The sequence below is a fragment of the Pelobates fuscus genome, chromosome 1 (genome assembly GCF_036172605.1).
Source record: "Pelobates fuscus isolate aPelFus1 chromosome 1, aPelFus1.pri, whole genome shotgun sequence".
Classification (NCBI taxonomy): domain Eukaryota; kingdom Metazoa; phylum Chordata; class Amphibia; order Anura; family Pelobatidae; genus Pelobates; species Pelobates fuscus.
The window spans coordinates 131,121,272-131,146,823 of NC_086317.1; the positions used below are offsets into that span (position 1 = coordinate 131,121,272).

Below are 25,552 nucleotides of genomic sequence, written 5' to 3' on the forward strand. Positions count from 1 at the left end.
TCTGGAAACTGTGGAGTTTTGGTTTCAGGACTTTGAAATGATGGAGCTAGTCTAAAGGAAGGCCTACCGGTTCTATCTCGAGTGTTCTGCCTCTCTCTTAGACGTTCGTCAATGCGAGAGATAAAGGAAATTAAGTCCTCCAAATTCTCGGGAAGCTCTCTCGTCGCTACCTCGTCAAGTATTATATCGGATAATCCGTTTAAAAATACGTCTATATACGCCTGTTCATTCCACTTAACCTCTGCCGCCAAAGACCTGAACTCTAGTGCGTAATCCACAAGTGTTCGGTTCTCTTGTCTAAGGCGCAACAGTAATCTAGCTGCATTGACCTTTCTGCCAGGGGGGTCAAAAGTTCTTCTAAAAGCAGCTACAAAGGCATTATAGTTATAGACTAATGGATTATCATTCTCCCACAACGGATTAGCCCCTCTCAGAGCCTTCTCAATGAGTAAGGTGATAATAAATCCCACCTTTGCCCTATCAGTAGGGTAGGAACGGGGTTGTAGCTCGAAATGGATACTGATCTGGTTCAAAAAGCCACGACACCGCTCAGGAGAACCAGCATAACGTACAGGTGGGGTAACTCGGGAAGAAGCACCTACAGTGGCTACCTCTAGCCCTGAACCCACAGGAGGAATAGAAGTATTACGCATCTCCTCAGGTGGATTATTAGGACGTGATAGTAACGCCTGTAGTGCTAGTGCCATCTGATCCATTCTATGATCCATGGCGTCAAACCTAGGATCAGGAGAACCAAGCTGACAGTTTGTACCTGCAGGATCCATTGGCCCTGTCGTAATGTCAGGATCGGGACAGGGATCCAACACGCAGAGTACAAAGAGTAGCAGATACGTATACCGGACCTTAGAATGGCCGGACTTAATGTAAAACTACGTATAGAATGGTCAGGGACAAGCCGAGGTCGAGGGAACGAGAAGACAGGTAAGCGAGAGACAAGCCGGGTCAAGGATAACAGAGAAGACAGGTAAGTAATAACAAAGCCGGGTCAGAACCAAAAGACAAGAGAATACAAGAGCACTGTGTGACTAGGCTGGCTAGAACCACGACAGGGCAATGAGTTCATGCTGAGAGCTCCCTTAAATACCCTGGTTCTAGAGACTAATCACGCCTCCGCCGAGACCTGATTCGTGTCCGGGATTTGACTGACAGGTCGGGCTAGAATGGCGTCATGACGTCGACTATTGAGCGTCACGTTACAAAAAGGCATAGTTCTCTCGCGGCCGGCGTTTACATGCGCGAGGGGACCGCGAGGAACGGAAGCATCATGCCGTCTGGATGGAACAACGTCTAAGTCTCTACCCGTCTCAGGGGTAGAGACTACAGGTACCCTGACAATGAGGTAATGGTAACACTACTACAAGTTTATTTATTCAGTGTTTTAAGATACATTTTTGCTTACTCAAATATGTGATGGTAAGTTGGTGGTTTAGCAAAAGAAATATGTACCCAAAAATGCTCGTCAGACCATCTTGAAGTAATCTACACTAATAATTAATGGGAGCATAAAAGCTAGACAGGTCATCTAAATGTGGTCTTAAACATTTTTTTTTGACAGCCATCACCATAAGTCTTCTGCCAGTGACCCTCTATAAAACTTAAATGTCATCTATAGCTCTATAGCAACCTGTTCCAAAATAACACACTTCACCCACAAAGAAAAAGCCCGGTAAATGTACATACTTTTGACAACCCATTATCTTGTTACAAATGCTTACCTTCTAGTGTAAAGGGAAGCAAAATCCAAATAGGTTATGGTGGGGGAAAATTGTGATTGAAAACCCCTTCCACCTGAAGTCTGTGGATAGTTAATACAATGTTAAACAAAAATCTGCACACCAGTCAAGCCATAAGACTTTCTTTTCCCACAGAAATCACAAATCTGCAGTGATGTTACTAATGCAAAGGATTCTGGGTGTGCATATGCAAATTAGCTTAACAAAGAATCACATTTCTGCCTCATTCCATTTTAATCATGGATTCCTTTTAGTCTGTGTTTGCTGTATACAACAGCTTGGAACACAACTTAGGAAAAGATGCAAAGCCAGTAAACCACTCATGGACAGCTGTTTCGTTGTTAATGCAACTCATCAGCATGAGGTTGGTTACTGGTTTGCTTATTGAGGCTTGGCAGTGCTTGGGAAGCAAAATCCAAATAGGTTATGGTAGGGAAAAATTGTGATTGAAAACCCCTTCCACCTAAAGTCTGTGGATTTCTGTGGGAAAAGCAAGTCTTATGGCTTGACTGGTGTGCAGATTTTTGTTTAACATTGTATTAACTATCCACAGACTTCAGGTGGAAGAGGTTTTCAATCACATTCTCCCCCCTCCCCCCCACCCCACCCGGGGGAGGAGGGATTAGTGTAAGGAATCATTTCATAGTTTTGTAGTTCTTTTCCTGTGCCCTGTTCTGTCCTCGAGGTCTCACAAGATGTGGCTATTCATTGTCCTCTATAGAGTAATTACTAAGAGTATTGACAGAAGACTGGATGGATCGAATATCATATAGTAACCAGATATCAGCTCAGTATATTCTGCATACGCTACCAAAGATGAGTCCTAGCATTTAGTGGAGCACTTTAGTGGTGCAAGTTATGTAAAAAGAATATCTCTGAACGATATTGGACATATCGTCACAGCCCCCCTAAAATAATTAAATCAGATTTACTTACTCATAGTCCCCCAGTGCTTCTGTCTCCCCACAGCTGCTGCTCCTCTGTTTGAGATCATCATTACTGATGATCTCAGTCCACATAATGATTCTCCATAGAGAAGCAATAGAAGCTACCACAAGAAGCAACATGTTCTATATAAGCACAAGCATTAAAATTACCATACTTAATTATGCTAATAAGAAAATAATGTGCGGCTATTTTTGTGCTTAATTTCTGCTGACATTTAGCAATGTACGGCTACTGAGAGATCTGGGGTTTATTTACAAATTTATATATTGTAAAAAAAGAAATAAAAAAATAACAAAACTGAAAAGCATTGCTTGTAATATTATTATTTTTCCATCTTGGATTTTTACATTCAAGTTGCCACTTCATCAAAACATCCTGTTTGGATTAAATGTGTTCATGTTTGTTTGCAATAGGAGTTTATTAAGCAGTACAACAAGAAAATAAAACACACACACACACAAAAAAAATGACAATATTTGACATAATGAAATTGCAAATATAGCTGGTAGTTGTAAGACCGACAATGCTAGTCTTAGACCCTCCAGGGCATGAGAAGGCATATATTGGCAGAACTGGAAAATACGTGGCCCCCGACTAAAGAAGAACAAATGGGAGTACCTCATAATCTGAATTGCGTCTTCACCGAGAAGAGCCGGGGAAAATCTGGAAAGTGTTGAGCAGATAAACATGGAGTAATAGCCTAAGAAGTGAAAATAAACAGTTAAAAGAGAAAGATAAGATGCTAGACGAGAGATGATGGAGGAGGGAAGAGGAGAAAGAAAAGAAGATGAGAGAGAGAAAAGAAAGAGCGTGAGGAAGAAATAAGAGGTGGGAATGAAGTTGCCTGAACAACCCAAGTCCTGAATCAATTTCTGAGCTCATGCAAACCCACAAATCTACTATGTTTTTTTCACGTACATTGCAGGCAACAGTAGAAGAGAAACTTCAGCTAGTAACCCACCTGTGATTATACAATTTCCTGGCCCTCAGCGCACCAGATCCTGAAGCTGCGGGGACTCCATCTCTTCTAATCACCGCTCAAAAAATGTGGCACAGGAGCACCACCAGGGCAATGGGAGTACTGATTTGGTTGCATTGAGGAGATGTGAAATTACCAATTTCTGTTACTCCTGAAGCATGAGCTGTGTGTAGTGAAGGAGGAAAGGGTTTCTGGAAGGTTGACAACCCTCCAAAAAAGCTGCACCAGCGTACATTCCCACCAAACATGCAATAAACTACCCACCTCCTCTCCACAATGCCAACAGACGTCTGAAAGAGACAAATTAAGTGCATGCAACTCTTGAGGTGTCTGATACCATCTGGTAAAGAGTTTGTAGGAAGTCTCCTGCAGGTGAGCTGAGACTATCATCGTCTTATGGAGCAAGTGCTATATTTTAGGCCATTCATCCTCTGTGAAGCTGGTCTGATAGTCCTCCTCCCATCTTTTAATGCATGGACGTTCCACTAGGTTTTAGTTTACCAGCAGCATACCATATACTTGAGAGATGCACTGGGGTGCCAGAGTGGACTGCATGCAGAGAGACTCAAGGGGAGTTAAGAGCCTGGTAAGGTGCAGTGGCTGCAGCAGAGACCTAGTGTAGTTGAAAATTCTGTGTGCAAGACAATGAATGGAGAAGGGTTAAATGTGTAATTTTTTGGTTACAACACTACTTGATTTTAAGAAGTGAGACAGATACTATTTTTTTTGCACAGATAGAAAATCTTAAGTTAGCAACTGAAGATGCAAAAAGGTTGGAGAAAGAAAGTGATGTTCGATGCCAATACAAGATTTCTGAGATGGTAGCATTAATGGAAAAACACAAGGTATGCGTTTTTAAATGTATCACTTGTATGTTACAATTATATTTGTAATATCGAGACAGTGTAGAAAGCAAACATGAAAAGCTTCAGTAAAGTAATTATTGTTTAACAGGGCCTTGGCAATCAGTCCTGGCTCATTTCTACCATATTGTGTGGTGGGATGGGAAGATAATGAATTTATGATGGCTGAGACTATTAGAAGGCACTTTTAGTCATCTTTTAAATATTTGTTTAAACTGTGTGTCAAAGCTATCATTAGCAAAAAACAAACAAACAAAAAACTAGCAAGTGACAGGAAAACATAGTACTTGAACTAGTGTGTGAAATTAAATTACCATCCCGTAATAATGTAGTGTATGCTTCCTATAAGCAGATGAGAATGAATTTAAGTAAAATCTCCTCAACCATTATATAGGGCAGGGGTCAGCACCTTGTGGCACGTGTGCCATGCACAGCACTCATGGTGCCTTTGCACAACATTCAAGGCTGCCAGAGACAAACAGGCTCTGGCCTATCAGGTGTCCCAGTGGTGTGTTTGCTGGTTTGTTTATGTGTGGGGCTGTTTGTGGTATTGCAGGTGAGAGGCTGCTTGTGTGCGTGTATGTGGATTATCAGTGATGTTTTGTTTATAGGGACTGAGTGTGTGTTTCTGTGTGGGCTGTTATTATAATTTGTATGAAGGAGATTCTTCTTCTACAGATCTGTGTATATCTAGCAGTGTGGGTGGCTTCCCTGGGATCCAGTGGGGACTGGGCTGGCCAGGTAAAGATCAGGGGCAGGAGCTGCGTTAGCTGCTGTGGGTTTCTCTACTACAGTGCGGATTCCCGTTTACAAGATCTGGGAGGAAATTATCTGAGTGCTGCAATGCGTAAATTGAGGATTGATTTTTTTTTTGATTTTCTGTCACCACCGGCAATTACTGCTTGGGTTGCACTAGCAGATATTTGAATTCCCACTCGAGCCTCTGATAGTCCAGAGCGAGCCTTAAGTGCTGTGCAAGGCACTTGGGTGCCATGCATGACACACTAACGATAGGTTGCTGACCCTGTCCTAGACAGACAAATGAACACAATCATTTGCACACAAACAGTTACCTTCACATGCACACAGTCACAGAAACATACACAGTCACAAACATACAGTTACATGCACAAGGTCACAGGAATGCAGAATAATACACAGTCACACAGTCAGAAGCACACTGTCAGGTGCACACAGTCATGCACGTACACTATGCCACATACAGTCATACATGCACACAGTTGCACACACCACACACAGCCAACAGCACACAATAATACCCATAGTCACAGTCACACACAGTAACATATATCCAGTACAGTTGCCAACATGTGAAAAAGATAGTGTTGACTATGCCCACCAGCTTCCATAGCTACGCCCACTTTTACCTGCCTGAAAAAACTCCCCTAGAGATAGGCGTCATATAATTTATAGTCCTTTAAACTGTACCGATTTAAGCAGGACAGCCCTGGTTTTGGGGTCTGTCCAGGCATCCCAATTTTTGTCTCTGGTGCCTCCAGATGCAGGGACACCAGGGACAAAAATTGGGATGGCTGGACAGACCCCACAATCAAGGCTGTCCTGCTTAAATCAGTACAGTTTAAACTGTCCACACCCTGCACAGCACTAGTGCATCATTAAACACACCTGTGCTGTGTTGATGGCACAAGTAATGCTGTTATTGAGGCAGACCATTGACAACAGAATGAAACACATCTTCTGTGTCAAACCCTTTTTTGTTGTTGCAAGTGATGCAAATTGCATCACTTTCATGTCCTTCAATCCCAATTGCAGACCTCAGTTGGAAAGTATGCAAACATCCCATACTGTCAGTCACACACAACCACTTACACGCACACATATGTACACAAAACACACATATACACAAAACACACAATATACACAAAACACACATAATCACACCACACAGCCATCACATACAGCACCACCCACACACGTGCTTTAAATATACATGCATACAACCTATAAACACAAACCATTTGTTTTTTTACATAAAAATTACAGATATTATTGGGTGTTTAATATTTTTACTGTGTATCAATAAAACAAATTCATGTGTGCACACCCTAATAAAAGGGGCTGTGTATGCCTTGCACAAGCCCATATAATTACACCCTTGGAGAAACATACACATACATAAAATTACACCCTACGAAATACAGACATTTATATAATTATACCTTCAGAAACACACATGTACATTTTCACCCTCAAAACCATACTAACATACTAACACACATTACACCTTTAGAAACACACACACAGTTACAATTACAATCTTAGATACAAACACACACAAACTTGTACAATTACACCCTCAGACAACCAAACACACACACACTTGTACAATTACACTCTCAGAAATACACTCAAGATCTCTGCAGATACATACTGGAATGCATTAGCAGCTAAGTTGCAGCATGTTGTCAGAGCACTAGAGCAAACTTTAATACAGGACTCTGAGACCCCCAGATCCCCGTCTGAGAAACCCTGTCTTGACTGTGAGGCTCAGGCTGTCATACCACCGTAAAACAAGGGACTTTAGCCTGGACAGCCACAGAACATTTACAAGCAAGGTTTAACAGTAAAGCATGAAAATAATATGTTATATATGGAAGCCCTGCAAGTCTTCTTGTTTGAATGCTCCTTGATGTCCTGTTGAATGTATAGTGGGTTGACAGCCTAAGCCTATAGCAGAAAAGGGGGGAACACTCTAATAAATAGTTCCCCAGTATTAAACAGTTACGTTCACGCACACAATAGTTAAATTTGCCTCCTGAGTTCTACCTTTCTGGGCACAGGGTAGCAGGTGTGAAGTGGAAACCCGAGGAGAAACATAGAAAAATAGAATTTGACGGCAGATAAGAACCATTCAGCCCATCTAGTCTGCCCAAGAATAGAGAATAGTGGTTGAGGAGGCAGGGACTCCTTCCTGCTTCCCTCTCGGCATGCAGCCATTACTAGACAGCGGGTGCTGGCGGCATATTACCATTGCTTCCCTTGCTGCCTGTACCTGTAAGACAGCTTTCTCCCTGCTAGACCTGGGAATAGGATAATAAAATCTTCTACTTGGAATCCATCTGGCCACGATACAAATTGTGACACTCAGGATGGACTGTGCCCTCCCCTCCACCCCCTGTTTACTACGCTACTGCTATGAGAAAGAGTAAAATAACAGAAGGTGGGAGGAGAAATGTGAACATGGTAACAAAATGACATAAATGGGGTGGAGATGTGACTTTAGAAATTAAAGATTATTTTAAAAGAAACTGGATACTAACAAAAGTATATCTGTCCATTTTGCTGCCCATAATAGAATCAATACGATAAGATTGTTGAAGAAAAGGATGCAGAACTGGATCAATGTAAAGCAATGGAGCATGCGTTAACTTCTAAGAATGCTTTACTGGTGAGAGAAACATAGAAGGCACATAATTGTATATAACAATTATTGAAACACTTTATTCTTGTCTTTAAAAGTTGGTTTTATATAGAGTTATGGCAGATATAATCAATTAACCCCTTAAGACCGCAGGGCGTTCTATGCCGTCCCACATGGCCGCTGCAGATCATGGTTGGGGGACATGCCTGGCCCCCCAGGCAGCCCCCCTGTGCCCGGGGACCGCGGTATTAACGTTAACTTTAGCTAGTGTTTGTGACCAAGTGGTTACTAAAAAAGACTGGACATACCCCATTTGCAATACCTTGGGTTGTCTACTATTGCAAATGGTATGCCATCATGAGGTAATTTTCATTTCTGGGCTACCATACAGTCTCAAAGGCAATGTAACCAAACTAGCGAATTTTAATGTGAAAAAACTGAAAAGTGTAACATGCTATATTTGACCCTGCAACTTCCCAAAACACCATAAAACCTGTACATAGGGTGTACTGTTTTACACGTGAGACATCGCTGAATACAAATATGTGTATTTTATTGCAGTAAAAGCAAACAGTATTTTGACATTCAGTTAAAATGTCACATAGAACTAAGATTTTTTTTTAAAAATCTTATTTTCTCCCATTTTTTTTATATTTTATTCATATTAAATTATGTTCCATACCTAAATATTTGATGTTAAATGAAAGCCCTGTTCCTCCTGAATAAAATGATATATAATAAGTGTGGGTGCATTTAATATGAAAGAGGTGAATTACGGTTGGACAGACATATAGCACAAATGCCAGGTTTTGTTTACGTTTTGTTTTGATCACAACTTGTACATTTGGCTGCGGTCTTAACCCCTTAAGGACAGAGCTTCGGAAGCTTGTCTTTCACTTAATGACAACGGCATTTTTTGCATTTTTTGCTGTTTGCGTTCAACTGCAATTTGCATTTGACTAATTTATTGCGCCAACGCATATTATATACAGTTTTTTTAAAGGACAGAAAGGGCTTTAATTTGATGTAACATATATATATATATATATATATATATATATATATATATATATATATACATGCTTATTTATTATAAAAAATACAGAAAAATGCAAAAAAAAATATGAAAAATTTGCAATAATAATGTGTGCACAATTAGTGCAAGTTAAGGAAAGTAATTAAAAATAAATTCATTCAGTTGTTCTGATTTACAGAATATATAATGTGTCTGGGATTTTAAGTTTTTTTTGGTAGTTACAGGTCACAAAGCACAAGGAGTAAAATAAACTTTTAATGTTTTTAGAATTTGGTATGTTTGTCTTGGCTTAATAGCCATAAAAAAAAAAAAAAAATTGCCACACAAAAGTATATATTTATATAAAGTAGACACCACAGGCTATTTACCTAAGGTTGTTTTGACACTTTCTACGTAGCCATTTCACCGCCAATCTCTAAATATTGCTAAATATTGGAGTAAAATTGTGTTTTGGGGGGATTTTGACACACAAACTTATAACAAAGAACTTCTCATGTATTTTGTAAAGTTGGTGTGTGCTATTCCTGTACAAAGTTTTATTTTGTGTTCAGTTACATCTGCTGAGTAAAATGACACCCCCATTGTATGTCTTTGGCACTATTTCGTGAAGCTACAGTGCCATACAGGAGACCTTTTCAGTATTCACAGTAGAATTTTGAGAGACGGATTTAATGAGCCTATGCCTATTCAGAGAGCCCTGCGTGGGTGGCGACGGAGGAGGGTCCCGGATCAGAGGAGGCCTATCTCAGTGCAGCTTCTGTGGGAACTCCTGGCGGCGCTGCGGCGGGTGTGTAGCTCAGAGTACGAGGCGTTGTTGTTCGGGGTCGCGTTTTCTTTGTGTTTTTTTGGGGCGTTGCGGGTCGGAGAGGTGGTGGGCGCCAGTCGTCGGGTGGCGCCACCGCTGTTGGTGTCGGACGTGCGGTGGGCGGTCAAGGGGCTGGACATTCGGATCCGTAGGTCCAAGACGGATCAAAGAGGTGAAGGAGCGTGGGTACGTATTGATGCAGCGGGGGGGAGTATTGCCCAGTGCTCCTGTTTCGGAGATTCTTGCAGGTCCGCCCTACAGGCGGGGGTGCGCTGCTGGTGCATCAGGATGGGTCTCCTATGACGCGATATCAATTTAGCAAGATCTTGCGTGAATCCCTGGTGGCGAGCCCGCAAGGGTACTCGGCCCATTCCTTCCGGATTGGGGGAGCCACACAGGCTAGTGGGATGGGATTTTCACCGGCGGAGGTGTGGGAATTGGGGCGGTGGAATTCAGGAAGGTTCCAGCTGTATGTACGGCCGCACCTCTTATAGGGTTTAATTTCGGGGTGAGTAGCAGTTTCTTCCCGTTCAGTTTTTCTGTTTGTTTATTCTAGGTTCTCGCCCACGTTACGTATGGATATTAGGGCATTCTTACATCTATTGGGCAGCGAGGTGGGCGGAGGAGCGCCCTTATGGCCGCAACCTGGGGTTTTCATATGACCAAGTACGGGTCCGAAGGAGGGGCATTCGTGGGTTGTCATGGAGCCTGGTATACCCAGAGTGGCGTTTCCTGAGCAGGTTTGTTCCCAGTTCAGTGATATTGGTCATCCATGCAGGGGGAAATGACTTGGGGTGGGTCCAAACAGTAGATCTCATGCACAACATGAAGGACGATCTCGCCCGTTGCATGGCACTGTTTCGGGATGTAACGTTGGTGTGGTCCGAGGTTGTCCCGAGGCCCTGTTGACAGCTGTTGCCTTATGCAAAAGGGCTGGAGCTGTCAGGATCGGGACAGGGATCCAACACGCAGAGTACAAACAGGTACAGGGTACGTATACCGGACCTTAGAATGGCCGGACTAACGTAAGAAGTAAGTAAAGAATGGTCTAGAGACAAGCCGAGGTCGAGGGAACGAGAGAGCAGGTAAGCGAGAGACAAGCCGAGTCAAAGGGTAAAAGAGGTAAACGAGGTAGAACAGACAAGCCGGGTCAAAACCAAAGAAACTAACAGAATACAAGAGCACTGAGTGACTAGACAAGCTAGAACCACGACAGGGCAATGAACAAATGTAGAAAGCCCTATTTTATACCCTGGTTCCAAACAGGTAATCACGCCCCCGACGAATCCTCATTCGTGCTTGGGGCTTGATTGACAGATCGGGTTGGGTTGTCGTCATGACGTCGGCTACTGAACGCCGCGTCATAAAAGGAAGTGGATCCCTCGCGGCCGGCGTGTAAACGACCGAGGGAACCGCGAGGAACGAGTGATTCAACCCTTTTGCGAGGAAGAACGTCCAAGTGTCTCACCTCCACAGAGGTAGAGACAACAGGTACCCTGACAGTACCCCCCCCCCCTCAGAAACGCCCACCGGGCGGAAGGAACCGGGACGAGATGGAAAACGGTAGTGAAAAGCCCTGCGGAGGCGAGGCGCATGCACATCCTCCTGAGGTATCCAAGACCTCTCCTCAGGACCATATCCCTTCCAATCAACCAGATATTGTAACTTCCCCCGGGAGATACGAGAATCGATGATGGAATTGATTTCATACTCTTCTTGTCCCTCAACCTGAACAGAGCGAGGAGAGGATGCAGTGGAGGAAAACTTGTTACATATTAGGGGTTTTAACAAGGAAACATGAAAGGAGTTAGGAATGCGTAAGGCAGATGGAAGAGCCAGACGATACGCAACTGGGTTAATTCGAGTCAGGACCTTGTAAGGTCCAATGCAACGAGGAGCGAATTTCATAGAAGGAACCTTCAAGCGAATGTTTTTGGTACTCAACCATACCCTGTCCCCTGGAACAAAGACTGGAGCCGCCCTTCTATGTTTATCAGCGTGTTTCTTGAACAACATGGAATTATGCAGAAGAATTTGTCGAGTCTGATCCCACAACTTCCTCAAATTGGCAACATGAACATCAACCGACGGTACTCCTTGGGAAGGAGAAACCGAGGGAAGAATGGAGGGATGAAAGCCATAATTCATGAAAAAGGGGCTAGAACGAGTAGAATCACAAACGAGATTGTTGTGTGCGAACTCTGCCCAAGGAATCAGACCAACCCAATCGTCCTGGTGTTCGGAAACGAAACAACGCAAATATTGTTCGATTTTTTGATTAGTGCGTTCAGCAGCTCCGTTAGACTGGGGATGATAGGCAGAAGAGAAAATCAATTTGATACCCATTTGAGAGCAGAATGACTTCCAAAAACGGGAAACAAATTGGGAACCTCTATCAGAAAAAATTTCAGGAGGTATCCCATGTAAACGAAATATCTCTTTAGCGAATATCTCAGCCAATTCAGGAGAAGATGGAAGTTTAGGTAAGGGCACGAAATGAGCCATCTTAGTAAACCTGTCAACCACCGTGAGAATCACAGTCTGTTTTTTAGAAACAGGTAAATCGACAATGAAGTCCATAGCCAAACAGGTCCATGGTTTCTCGGGAATTTCCAAGGGATGCAAAAGCTCACATGGAAGCGTCTGAGGTCGTTTAGTCTTCATACAGACCTCACATGCTTCGACAAAATCCCTAATATCTTTACGTAAGGAGGGCCACCAGAAATCTTTGGCTGTTAAGGAGCATGTCTTACGAATGCCAGGATGCCCAGCCACCTTACTATTGTGAAAGCATTGTAGCAGTTCTAGTTGGAGTTCAGCAGGAACAAAATACCGTGACTCAGGACTCTGTCTAGGAGCCAGATGTTGTAGCTTCATAATCTCGGCAAGCAACGGAGAATGAATCCTGAGGCTAGTGTTGGCGATAATATTGCACTTGGGAACTATAGAAGACAAAACCGTCTCAGATATAGTAGAAGGTTCATGTTGGCGAGACAAAGCATCGGCCTTAGAGTTCTTAGAACCAGGTCTATAAGTGAGCACGTAATTGAAATGGGTGAGGAACAAGGACCAACGAGCTTGTCTGGCGGATAAGCGCTTGGCCTCCCCAATATAAGACAAGTTCTTGTGATCCGTCAGAATAGTAACAGGATGCAAGGTCCCCTCCAATAAATGTCTCCACTCCTTTAAAGCCATGATAACAGCTAGTAGTTCCCTGTCACCAATATCATATCTGCTTTCAGTCCCAGATAGTTTCTTGGAAAAAAAAACACATGGATGTAATGGTTTATCCACGCCTAACCTTTGAGACAAGATGGCACCTATACCTGTCTCTGAGGCGTCTACCTCGAGTAGGAAAGGTAAAGTTGTATCGGGGTGAACTAAAATTGGTGCAGAAGCAAAAAGTTCCTTAAGTGTCTTGAAGGCAACGAGAGCTTCAGTAGACCAAGTCTTAGTGTCAGCCCCCTGTCTGGTCATATTGGTAATAGGAGCAATAATGGAAGAGTATCCTTTAATGAAGCGCCTATAATAATTGGAGAATCCAATAAACCTCTGAATGGCCTTGAGACCCCTGGGTAATGGCCAATCTAAAATAGACTGGAGTTTATCCGGATCCATTTTAAAGCCTTCCCCAGAAATCACGTAACCAAGAAAGTTTATCTGAGATTGGTCAAAACTACATTTCTCCAATTTGCAGTACAACCCATGTTGTAGGAGTTTGCGCAATACCCTTCTGACTTGTCTGTGGTGGGTCTCAATTTCTCTAGAGTGTATTAGTATATCATCCAAATATACAATAACACAATCCTGTTGAAATTCCCTAAGAACTTCATTGATCAGATCCTGAAATACTGCCGGTGCATTACAGAGCCCGAAAGGCATTACCGTGTACTCATAGTGCCCATATCAAGTATTGAACGCTGTTTTCCACTCGTCTCTCTGCTGAATTCTCACCAAGTTATACGCCCCTCTGAGATCTAACTTGGTGAAAATCTTGGAACCCTTTAAACGATCAAAGAGCTCAGTAATCAAAGGGATTGGGTATGCATTTCTGATAGTTATTTTATTCAAACCTCGGTAATCAATGCAAGGCCTTAACGTGCCATCCTTCTTATTCACAAAAAAAAAAACGGCCCCGGCAGGCGAGGATGATCTCCTAATGAATCCCTTGTCTAGATTCTCACGGATATACTCCTCTAAGACTAAGTTCTCCTTAGTGGATAAAGGATATACATTGCCCCTCGGAGGCATAGTACCAAGTAGGAGATTAATCTTGCAATCAAAGGACCTGTGTGGAGGTAAAGTATCAGCATTCTTCTTGTCAAAGACTGCCTTTAAATCTATATACCGAGACGGTATTTGTAAGTCTGTAGACTGGGTGGAGTTAACCGGTGTATTACCTACGCAAAGTGGTGAGACTTTCTGTAAACACCTGTCCTGGCAACCCTGACCCCATGAAGTTATCTCCCCTAGCTCCCAATCAATAATAGGGTTATGTTTCTTTAACCATGGATACCCCAGAACTATAGGAACAGAAGGGGAAGAGATAAGCATAAGGGATATACCCTCCTCGTGTAAGATACCAACAGTCAAAATAACAGGTATAGTCTCATGAGAAATCACAGGTTCAGATAATGGTCTACCATCTATGGCCTCAACGGCCAAGGGGGTGTCTCTTAGCTGAGATGGGATAGAGTGTTTAGAAACAAAAACTTGGTCAACATAGCTCTCAGCAGCTCCGGAGTCTATCAATGCCATAGTCTTTATTACTCCCTTCTCCAATGCTGAAGAAACAGGTAGCAGAAGCCTGTGATCTTTATAATTGTGTATAGAGGACAAAATAGAAACACCCAAGGCCTGTCCTCTAGAGAAACTTAGGTGCGAGCGTTTCCCGGACGATTAGGACAATTTAGGCGAAGGTGCCCTCTTACTCCACAATACATACACAACCCCTCCTTTCTCCTGTACTGTCTCTCTTCTTCTGAGAGGCGAGTATTGCCTATCTGCATAGGTTCAGAAAAAACTGGGATAGTGGTTTGAGGACTTTGAAATAAAGGAGCTAGTTTAAAGGAAGGTCTACGAATATTATCTCGAGTGTTCTGTCTCTCTCTTAAACGTTCGTCAATACGAGAAATAAAAGAAATTAAATCCTCCAAATTTTCAGGAAGCTCTCTAGTAGCCACCTGGTCTAGAATTACATCAGATAATCCGTTTACAAATACGTCTATATAGGCCTGTTCATTCCACTTAACTTCTGCCGCCAAAGACCTGAACTCTAGTGCATAATCCACAAGGGTTTGGTTATCTTGTCTAAGGCGCAATAGTAATCTAGCTGCATTGACCTTTCTACCTGGAGGGTCAAAAGTTCTTCTAAAAGCAGCGACAAAGGCATTATAATTATAGACTAACGGGTTATCATTCTCCCACAGAGGATTGGCCCATCTCAGAGCCTTATCAATGAGGAGTGTGATAATGAATCCAACCTTTGCCCTATCTGTAGGGTAAGAGCGAGGTTGTAATTCAAAATGAATACCAATTTGGTTTAAGAAACCACGGCATTTCTCCGGAGAACCACCATAACGTACAGGAGGTGTAATACGGGAAGAAGCACCTACAGTGGCTACTTCTAGACCTGAACTTACAGAGGAGATGGACGTGGCTCGCATCTCTTCCGGTGGATTACTAGATCGAGATAATAAAGCTTGCAGCGCTAGAGCCATCTGGTCCATTCTGTGATCCATGGCATCAAATCTAGAATCGGAAGGACCAACCTGAGTGTTTGTACCTGCAGGATCCATTGGCCCTGTCGTAATGTCAGGATCGGGACAGGGATCCAACACGCAGAGTACAAACAGGTACAGGGTACGTATACCGGACCTTAGAATGGCTGGACTAACTAAGAAGTAAGTAAAGAATGGTCTAGAGACAAGCCGAGGTCGAGGGAACGAGAGAGCAGGTAAGCAAGAGACAAGCCGAGTCAAAGGGTAAAAGAGGTAAACGAGGTAGAACAGACAAGCCAGGTCAAAACCAAAGAAACTAACAGAATACAAGAGCACTGAGTGACTAGACAAGCTAGAACCACGACAGGGCAATGAACAAATGTAGAAAGCCCTATTTTATACCCTGGTTCCAAACAGGTAATCACGCCCCCGACGAATCCTCATTCGTGCTTGGGGCTTGATTGACAGATCGGGTTGGGTTGTCGTCATGACGTCGGCTACTGAACGCCGCGTCATAAAAGGAAGTGGATCCCTCGCGGCCGGCGTGTAAACGACCGAGGGAACCGCGAGGAACGAGTGATTCAACCCTTTTGCGAGGAAGAACGTCCAAGTGTCTCACCTCCACAGAGGTAGAGACAACAGGTACCCTGACAGGAGCGCAGCAGGCGCAAGTTGAATGTGGCGGTGTCGAGATTTGTTCATCAGCTTGGGGGCATCGTAGTCCGGCATGTGGAGTTGGAAGGGGATAACAGCGCACTGATGCGGTCCGATGGGGTACTTGATTGGTTTGGATATTTTCAACGTGGGAATGCAAGGTGGGATTGAGAAGGCACTGGCCGCGGGGGGGCGCGATGCCGGGGGAGGGTGTAGGGGGCCGGCATCGCGGTGACGGAATACCTGGCCAGCACATGGGAAGGCAAGTGCCAAGTCGGATTGGGGAGTCGCAGCATGCTTGGGCTGAAGGCGGAAGGCAGGCTGCTTTGGAAAAAAGGATGTGAGATCTGTCTGATGGATGAATCACCCCATCAGCTGACAGTTGGTTTAATGCTGGTCAAAATGTTCAATAAAGCTGTGACCGTTGCCCTTATCCATTATACAGGTGTTGTGTGTTTATTGGGCAACGGATGGGTCGTGGGTCTGCAGTCATGTCTTTGGCACTATTTTGTGAAGCTACAGTGCCATATAGGAGACCAAGCCATATCAGTTTTTACAGAACTTTGAATTTTGACGCTGGGCCTATGTGCAATTTCCAAGCATCTTCGCAGGTTTTAAATTCAAACTACCCCACAAAGGCATACCATTTCTTAAGGAAGACATCCCAGGGTATTTCAAAGGGCATATTTTGAACCTTAGCGTGGGATCATTTTTCCGCTAGCTTGTACCAGGTGTAGTGGTAATAAGCGTTTTTTCTGCCTTTTTGACACGCAAAGTGAGTTTGCACAGTATATTTTGCAAACCTTATGTGTACCACCACTCTATAATACTTCATATGTTACTCAGCTATGTCGGCTGAGTACAAAAATACCCCCATATGTACCTTTGCCAGGTATATGTGGACATCGAAGGGGCACATTTGGGACACAGCCATTCCAGTTTTTTTTCAAACTTAAAATTTTTACTCTGTGCCCATGTCCCATTTTAGAGTATTTTACCAGGCTATATGATCCAAATACCCCATAAAGCCATACCATTTCTTAAAGAAGACATCCCAGGGTATTTCAAAAGGCATATTTTAAACCTTAGCGTGGGATCATTTTTCCGCTAGCTTGTACCAGGTGTAGTGGTAATAAGTGTTTTTTCTGCCTTTTTGACACACAAAGTGAGTTTGCACAGTATATTTTGCAAACCTTATGTGTGCTACTACTGTATAATACTTCATATGTTGCTCAGCTATGTGGTCTGAGTACAGCAATACCCCCGTATGTACCTTTGCCAGGTATATGTGGATGTTGAAGGGGCACATTTGAGACACAGCCATTCAGTTTTTTTATAACTTTGAAGTTTTACGCTGTGTCCATGTTCCAATTTGGAGTAGTTTCGATGGTTGGTTATTGAAACTTCCCCACAAACACATACTATTTATTAAAGAATACACCCTGGGGTAATTCAAAAGGCATATTTTGAACCTTAGCGTGGGATCATTTTTTCTCTAGTTTGTTCTAGGTGTAGTGGTAATGAGCGTTTTTAAATGTATTTTTTAACTTTTTTAACTTTTTTAACTTTTTAAAACTATTTTTTATTTTTATTTTTTGTCAATCTGTCTTTTATTGAGGCATTTGTTAAGTGGGGTACAGAATAAAGTGGGGGTGTACAGTTTCATACAGCTTGGGGTCACGTCAATACAGTACATCGTCTCTCATGAGAAACTGCCTCATTTTATATTTTTAAGCATTCAATAAAATTACGAACGCAAGGAAAGCATTTATAATAAAGAAGAGAGCCTTAAGCAGGTCACCAAAGCCTCTCTATGAGGTCAAAACAAAGGACATAAACGCAACTTGGATAGGTCGTGTAAAACAGACTAAACATTGTTAAAGATAAGGTTGCTTTGATGATAGCCAAGATTAGGATGCATGCTAGACAGGGTTCAACTGCGAATACTTATGTTGTATCTGTTTGGGTGCATGCTAGGTATTTTGCAGTTGGCCCTGTGGAAATGCTAGTCGCTTACATAGGAGGTACACATGTTTATAGTATTGGCCCCGGGAGTCTGGTCTGTAGTTAAGTATACGTAAAATATATATTATGCTATGCAGAGGCCAATGAGTGAGTGGCCGGGAGGCAAGGAATACACAACAAGGGGAGCAAACAGGCATCATACGCTAGTACGAGTTGCTGAGTACATGCTTAAATGCAAGCTAGATATGAGGGCTAGATAACCTGGCTCCTTAGACTCGTACAGCCTCACATGCGGGTCGTTGGTAGGGCAGGGTTGCTAAGACCGGCACCTTGTGTCTGGTACAGGTTAAACTTTGTTAGATCTTGCCCACCGTCAAAGGTTATGAGGGGGCCATCAGGTTAAGCAAAAATTAAAGTCTCGCCTTTTGGTATGGGCAAAGAAATTATACATGGTAAGTGCTGCGAGTATTAATGTCCCGCTTGGTGCTGCAGGCTGCCCAGTGTTGCATGCCCGTATGTCCCGATGAGCGAAGTTCCCACCTGCTGCATCCCAAGGTGTGTGCGGCATGTCTAGTGGTCAGACCGAGGCAATGTGCAATGATGTTGCGTCCGGCTGTTCCAGAGATTATGGCCCAAGTCCAGGTTACGTGGTATTTCCCCCCCCCCCCTGCTCGTCTGCACACTCCACCGGGTACATTGTTGTGTTTCGAGATGGATTCCATCTGTCTTCCATTTTCCCATGTGTTGTGGTAGCACTGCGTCCGGACGCCACTAGCCTGAGGCCTGAGGCCTTTGTAGGCGCTCGCGCCCTTATGCCATTGATCCCATCAGAAGGATCGTGGGCCCTGGGTTTCGATCCCCATCTTCTCCCAGGGTGTATGGCAGGCTGTAGAGGGGTTCCTCTCGTTGCGCGCCCAGCTCAGAAGAAGGGCGAGCGGTCTCGTGGGCAGCCCCATCCACATGAGCTGTGCATCGAGCAGGGTCTGCAGGGCTTTGCGCCCGTTGATTCTCTGGGCTTGGGTACCTCTTTGTGGTGTGAGTTGCAGCCTTGTGTGCCATGTCAGGTTGTGTCTGCTCTGTGGCTCGGGTTCAGCAGGCTAGTCTTCGCCCACGTGGCCCCCGCCATCTTGGCCCTGGGCCTGCACGGTGGTCTGGTAGCGCCTCCGATCTCAGTTTTGGGGCATGGACCAGGATCACCCCCCCGGTCCGGTGGGGGGTTCAGGGCCGAGACCGCCGTTGTATCCCATGGCTGGATCCCATTAAATGCTACAGGGAAACCTCCTCCGGGGGACTAGAACTCCGGGAGCAAGCCTCTCTCCGGCTCCGGTAGCTCGTCTGTGTTGCCGGTCACAGTTGTTGGTCGCCTGGGTCCGTGAGAATCACGATTTATAACGTGGGGAAGCCATATTATGCAGGAGCTGCTCTTCCCTGCGACCGCTCGGCTCGGCGGTTCGGCCCCGCCCCCCTAAAACTATGTTTTAAACTTTTGTTTTGCTTATTAATTTTTTTAAACTTTCCTAAACTTTCTTAAAACTTTTTTTTACAGGTTTAACATTTTTCTAAGCTTTTTTTTTTACCGTTAACGCGTAACTAGCAGTAAGCAGCACTAACCGTAAATTCCCCATTTTCCCATAACTCCCACCCACCCCAGCTAGAAAAAATATTTAATTATACAATATTTAAATTAGTTAATTAAATAAATTGAACCCCTGAGGATTAAAAAATAAATAAAAGTTAATCGTCAGGGGTTAAAAAAAATAGATCACAGTATAATACTGTGATCTGTGTTTTGATCACTGTAGGCAGTGATCGACTGGCAGGGAAGGGGTTAATTTTTATTTGGACTGGGTAAAGGGGGGTGTTTTTTTTTTTTTTTACTTAAACGTTATTAAAACTTTTTTTGAACTTAATTTTTAACTTTTTAAAGCTTATTTTAAAACTTTTTTAACGTTAACCCCTAGTTAGCTTATCACCAAATCCCCCAATTCCCCACTAACTTCCACCCTCCCCAGCTAGCTAAATATATAATTTTAAAATACTTAAATTAATTAATAAAATAAATTTAACCCCTGAGGGTTAAAAAAAAAAAAGAATTAACCCTCATGGGGTTAAAAAAAAAAATCAGATCATAGTAAAATGCAATCCCTGCCAATTGATCACTGTAGTCAGTGATCAATTGGCAGGGAACGGGTTAATTTTTTATTAAAATGGTAAAGGGGGGTGGGATTTTAAATAAACTTTATTTATTTTTTACACAGGGAAGCAGATCAGCACTGATCTGTCTCCCTGCACTTCACACTGAACCCGGAAGTGCAGGGAGGCGGAAGGTGAGTATACACAGCACATGTGCTCGCTCTGACATGCTGTCAGAGCGGGCACATGTGCTGGGACAGCCCGATCCGGTGCTCCCGGTCTGCCTCTAATACAGAGGCAGACCGGAGCACCATTAACCCCGCGATTGCCGCGATTGCGGCGATCTGGGGTTAATTTTACTGCGTGACGGACAAGGTCCGTCACTCGTCGTTAAGGGTTTCTCCTGAGTGACGGACCTCGTCCGTCACTCGTCGTTAAGGGGTTAAGGGGTTAAGCACTTGTTTTGGTTTGTGTTTATTTCTGTATTGCTATTGCTGCTATTGCTGTCCTTTAGGCAAATGCCTGCCTCTTAAGTTTAGCTTCACTGAGCTAAACTACCAGGGAGTAAAAAGGCATGATGCCTAATTAACAGCCAAAGGGTGCAACAAGGTTAATTTATAAATGTGCCAATTTCTATAGTAATCTGCACTTTTTATCAAATAAAAAGAGGACATGCTTTTTGCACATAAAGTACTTTAGCAAGCCTTTTCCATTAGCCCAATTAAATTACAGATCCAGGTTATTAAGTAAATTAGATTTTTATGAAGTTAAGTTTGGAATTCCATCCTCTAAAAGGTTCTGAGACAATGTGAACTTTAGTTTCATCAAATAGATTGGTCAAAGCACATTAATCCCTAATGCAGCAGTTAGTTTAAAAATGTTTTATTATTTTAATTTCATTGTATTCATAAAAAAAAAACACAATTGGTAGACTGCTTTTTCAACTCTAATAACTCTAATAAGACCAAGACCACCTGTTCAGAGATATAGACTGCTATTATTAACTGATTATTAAGAGTAGCTACTGGTGGTACATTATTTTTCTTAGTGAACCCTGAAATGGTCACAACCAACTAACAGTAATATTAACATTGGGCATGTAACAACTCTCTTGCATCTTAAGTCAAGTGGATCTAGAGACATCTAAGCTATTTAATTAAAAATAGAAAATAATATTTCAGAAATATATAGGGAGAGTGAGTGATTTGTATTTATAGAGTCTTTAGTTCAGCCTATGTTATGTTATGGATGTAATTTACTTTTTAGCTTGGACCAGCAAACAGCAAGTTTCCCAGTTTTGACTTTCATACTACACTATATTAGACATGGCCAGGGAGTGTGCAGGTGGATAGGGCAAGAAATGGTAATGATGCAGAAAGCTTGTAATGATGTTGCTGGTCACATGGACTTAAAGCATTCTTTGAACTGGCATAAAGGAATTATGTGTGCAGCACTAGGAGCTTGATGTCTCTACTGTTTACCTGATCTGAGATCTCTAACTGTTTCCTCACTGCCCATAATACCAACTCCTTTATCATTCATTACTGATAACCAAAAGCACAGTGACTCCACAAGACATAGAGTAATCTGAGACTAGTTATGTTGTCTATGAAACTTGGTTTTCCAACAACCATGGTGACTTCCAAGGCCTTTTCAGATAATATGCAGGCCACCACCACTCCCATTAATTTCTCATGACATATTCTCTATCACCTGATGGATAGGGGATTTTACAACAGTTGTCCATGAAAGCTGACTTACCACCATGTCCTTAATATCCTAGAAAAGAAATGGGTCCATTTATATCACTTACTTTTTAATACATGTCAAAGACTTGAAAGAAAATCTTTCCTAGTAAATAATTTATGCCTGAGCATAAAATATAAGACTAACATTAGTTTCTTCAAAATCATAGGACCTTCTTGCCCCATAACTTATACAATGTCTGTCTCTTTAATGCTCTCTCACTGCATTTGGGCCTACACCACTTTCTACTTCTATGCAGACCAGAACAACTGGTTTCATAAAAATCAGTTTGCTAAATTTGACATTTTTTGTATATGAAAAAAAATGTCTTTACATTACAAATCTGTAGTTAGTTTTCTTTGATTTCATGTTTCTTCAGGAAACCAATTTAGCTAATACAGACCAGGAAATAATATTACTTAAGGATCAACTAAAAAAGGCCATTGAAGAAAAGGTAAGATTAATTAATTTCTTACTAGAAATCTGTAAAATCTGAAAAACACAACTCTTTAGATTCAAAATAACACAATATATATACTACATCCAACTAAATTGAAGAAAGGTGATCCTACTCATATGTATATTTCAGCTTTGAAGTATTTAAGGCAATGTTTATGGGCTTACATTTGGATTCTAATACACCTGCCTGCTTTTGAGTGGAAAAGGTATTGGTAATATTCGTAAGTACATGGTAACTGTTATGTATGGGGTGCAAACATGATAGACTATAGTCCACCCACAAAAGTGTACTATAGTGCAATTCTGGAAGAGAATCATGCACAAAATATCTTTACTTTCACCATACGGCCAGTGTCACCATTTTATCCTCAAAGGAGAAGTACAGAGACACCTAAGACACCCTAAGAGAAACGTACAGTTGTTTACATCTCTTATTCAGCTTACAGCATCCATCAACTACACAAATAAAGGCTCTTACAGAGCTTCACTAAATAATAATTTATATATATATATTTGAATGACATGTGCTTGCACAAGTTTATCGCCGTGTTCAATGAATTAAATCATGTAAGCAAATATAGTTGCTGCTGTGGGGCTTTCCCTTATTCAGAGATTTATGGACAATATACATACAGAAACATGCAAAAAAAAAAAAGCAACAACAACAACACAGAGAGGCTGCAGATTTACAAAAGAGTAGCTAAATATCTGCAGTTGTATAAGGTTGCTCAACAACAAGAAAAGCTTACGTCTTTCACGGTCCTGCAGTCTGAAAAATACTAGTTGTTATCCATGTTTAGTGTAAATGTTAAATGTTTAGCCCTTTAATAAGATTGCATAACACATACTTGAAAATGATAGAAATCTCAATGCATTATTTCTGGTAAAACAACTTGTAAATACACTGAACAATTTGTAAATAAGTAAACTGAAATTATTTGATCATAGGAAAAAATTGCAAAAGAAGCTGATGAAAATAAAATTCATCTCACCAGAGAAAAAAAGAACAAGGTAAACCGTGTACTGGTAAATTTGTAAGTGCACATTAAATGTCATAAGTGTGAGCTCAATATCACTAATATATAATATGCTTATTTGGTTTTGTCAGCAAATACAGACTGCAATGGAGACCCCAGTGCAGACTAGTAAAAAATTAGATACCTTGAAGTTTGAAACTTTTTTAAAGAGAAGCGTTTTACCACTTCCTGTTTCACAAATGGAAGCCATCAAGAAGACAGATAACAGAGATACATCTCCATGGAACTTATCAAGAAAGGTTATGTGCACTCCACAAAAGGTTTGACATTCACAATGTACTTTATGTTTGTACTTTATGTTATAATAGTTCTGATTTTGAAATAGTTTTGCTTCATGTCACCACATTGTGCTTTTATCCTCCTGCTTACATTAAAAAAACAATATAGGGAATAAAAAAAACGTATTTTCGAGGGTCAAGGAGGGTTAGTTGTAAATACTGACTGTAAATTATCCAAGGCAGACTGACAGTGTTAAATCTTAAATTATATTTGTTTAAATAATTTGTGGACTGTGATATAATGTTAAAATATAATATGTCTTTCTAGACTTATGTTGTGAAGACACCACCTAACAATGGAAAACTACAATCTGAACAATTGAATACACTACAGCAAGAATCAGCTAAGAAGAAAAGAAAAGTTGCTTTGGAATTTGACTTTCACTCTGACAGTTCAGAACAAACAGATATTTTGGTTAAGTATTGTGCAATACTTAATCATAGGCCAGTGTCACAATTGTATGTTTTCATTTTGGGTGTTGTTATGCCTTTTAAATATACAATCCATATAATATTGTCTTTATTTATCTCAGGCTAAAATCATGTGGAATATTTTCCATGGTGTCCTCTTTTTACACACAGTGTCCAGGACTGCATAAACCACTTACCACTAACTGAGTTGACATTGAAATGAGTGTCATTATATATAGCTCCTTTTATGACACATATCATCAGAGGGCAGGGTACATAGCTTTGCCAGGTGCCATAACGTTGAAAAGTACAGAAGTGTACACCATGCAGTGTAATCACACCTTACTACAGCAGGCTTAGGAGAGACTGTGGGTTACGGGTCTTAGGATTAAGGGTGCCATAGAATTCAGAGGCACCTAAATTCAAGATTTTAAAACTTTGATACCTATTTCACACTGTGCTGTAGAACTAACTACGCCTCAAGCATAAACCCCCATAACGGTAATTATTTATTTGTATCTTTGTCACTTTATACCGTTGAGTATTTTTTCTGTATTCCCATTACAACTAAACCTTTACCCTTCTTCCCCATTTCTTTTTCTTTTTTTTTTATTTCATATTTTTGTATCTTTTAGATTTGCAGTAAATTCGTATATCTCCCTATATCAGATTAAACAAGCAACAGTTAAAATTAGTTTTTGTTTTGGTTGTAAATTTCGGAATTTATTTTACATAATAGTCTAGGTTTAAAAATTACTAAAGCCCATCAAGTCCAACCTTGAACCACATTTCTTTCATGCTGTTGATCCAAAGAAGGAAAAAAAAAAAAAAAACACAATCATGACCATTTCCAATTATGCCACAACCAGGGATAAAATCCTTCTTACCTGTTTAATGGCAATAAAATTTCTTCTTGGATCTACAACCTGTTTACATACTTAATAATTACATCAGTGAGGAATATGTTTTTGCAAAAATAGCATTCATGCTTTTATTAATGTTATCTATAAAATCTGATAAGAAAGCGTCTTTAGGTAGATTATTCCACATCTTTTTGTTCTTACTATAAAGAAACCTTTCTGTGCTGTAAGCGAAAACGCCTTTCTTTCAGTCTAAAAGGGTGCCCTTTTGTCTTATATATGCCTACTAATAAACAGTTTATCACACAATGGTTTGTACCAACCCTGTATATATTTGTATATTGCTTTAATAACCCCTCTGAGGTGCCTTTAAAAAAAAAAAAAAAAGGTAGAGCCGCAGATCCAGCACGTAGAATTGTGTAACACAGGAGACTAATAGGTAACGTATACCGGGCCTTAGAATGGCCGGATTCACATACCAAAGAATAGTCAGGAATAGCC

General features: G+C 41.7%; 1 protein-coding gene across 1 annotated transcript; it reads left to right on the top strand.

Annotated features, from left to right (window-relative positions):
* Positions 1-4,207: 4,207 nt before the first annotated feature.
* SYCP1 (synaptonemal complex protein 1) lies at positions 4,208-23,503 on the top strand. Its single transcript, XM_063444768.1, has 5 exons — positions 4,208-4,267; positions 4,416-4,526; positions 7,882-7,974; positions 22,386-22,460; positions 23,414-23,503. Exons 1-5 carry the CDS (start codon positions 4,208-4,210, stop codon positions 23,501-23,503), a joined length of 429 nt encoding a protein of 142 aa, XP_063300838.1.
* Positions 23,504-25,552: the final 2,049 nt, after the last annotated feature.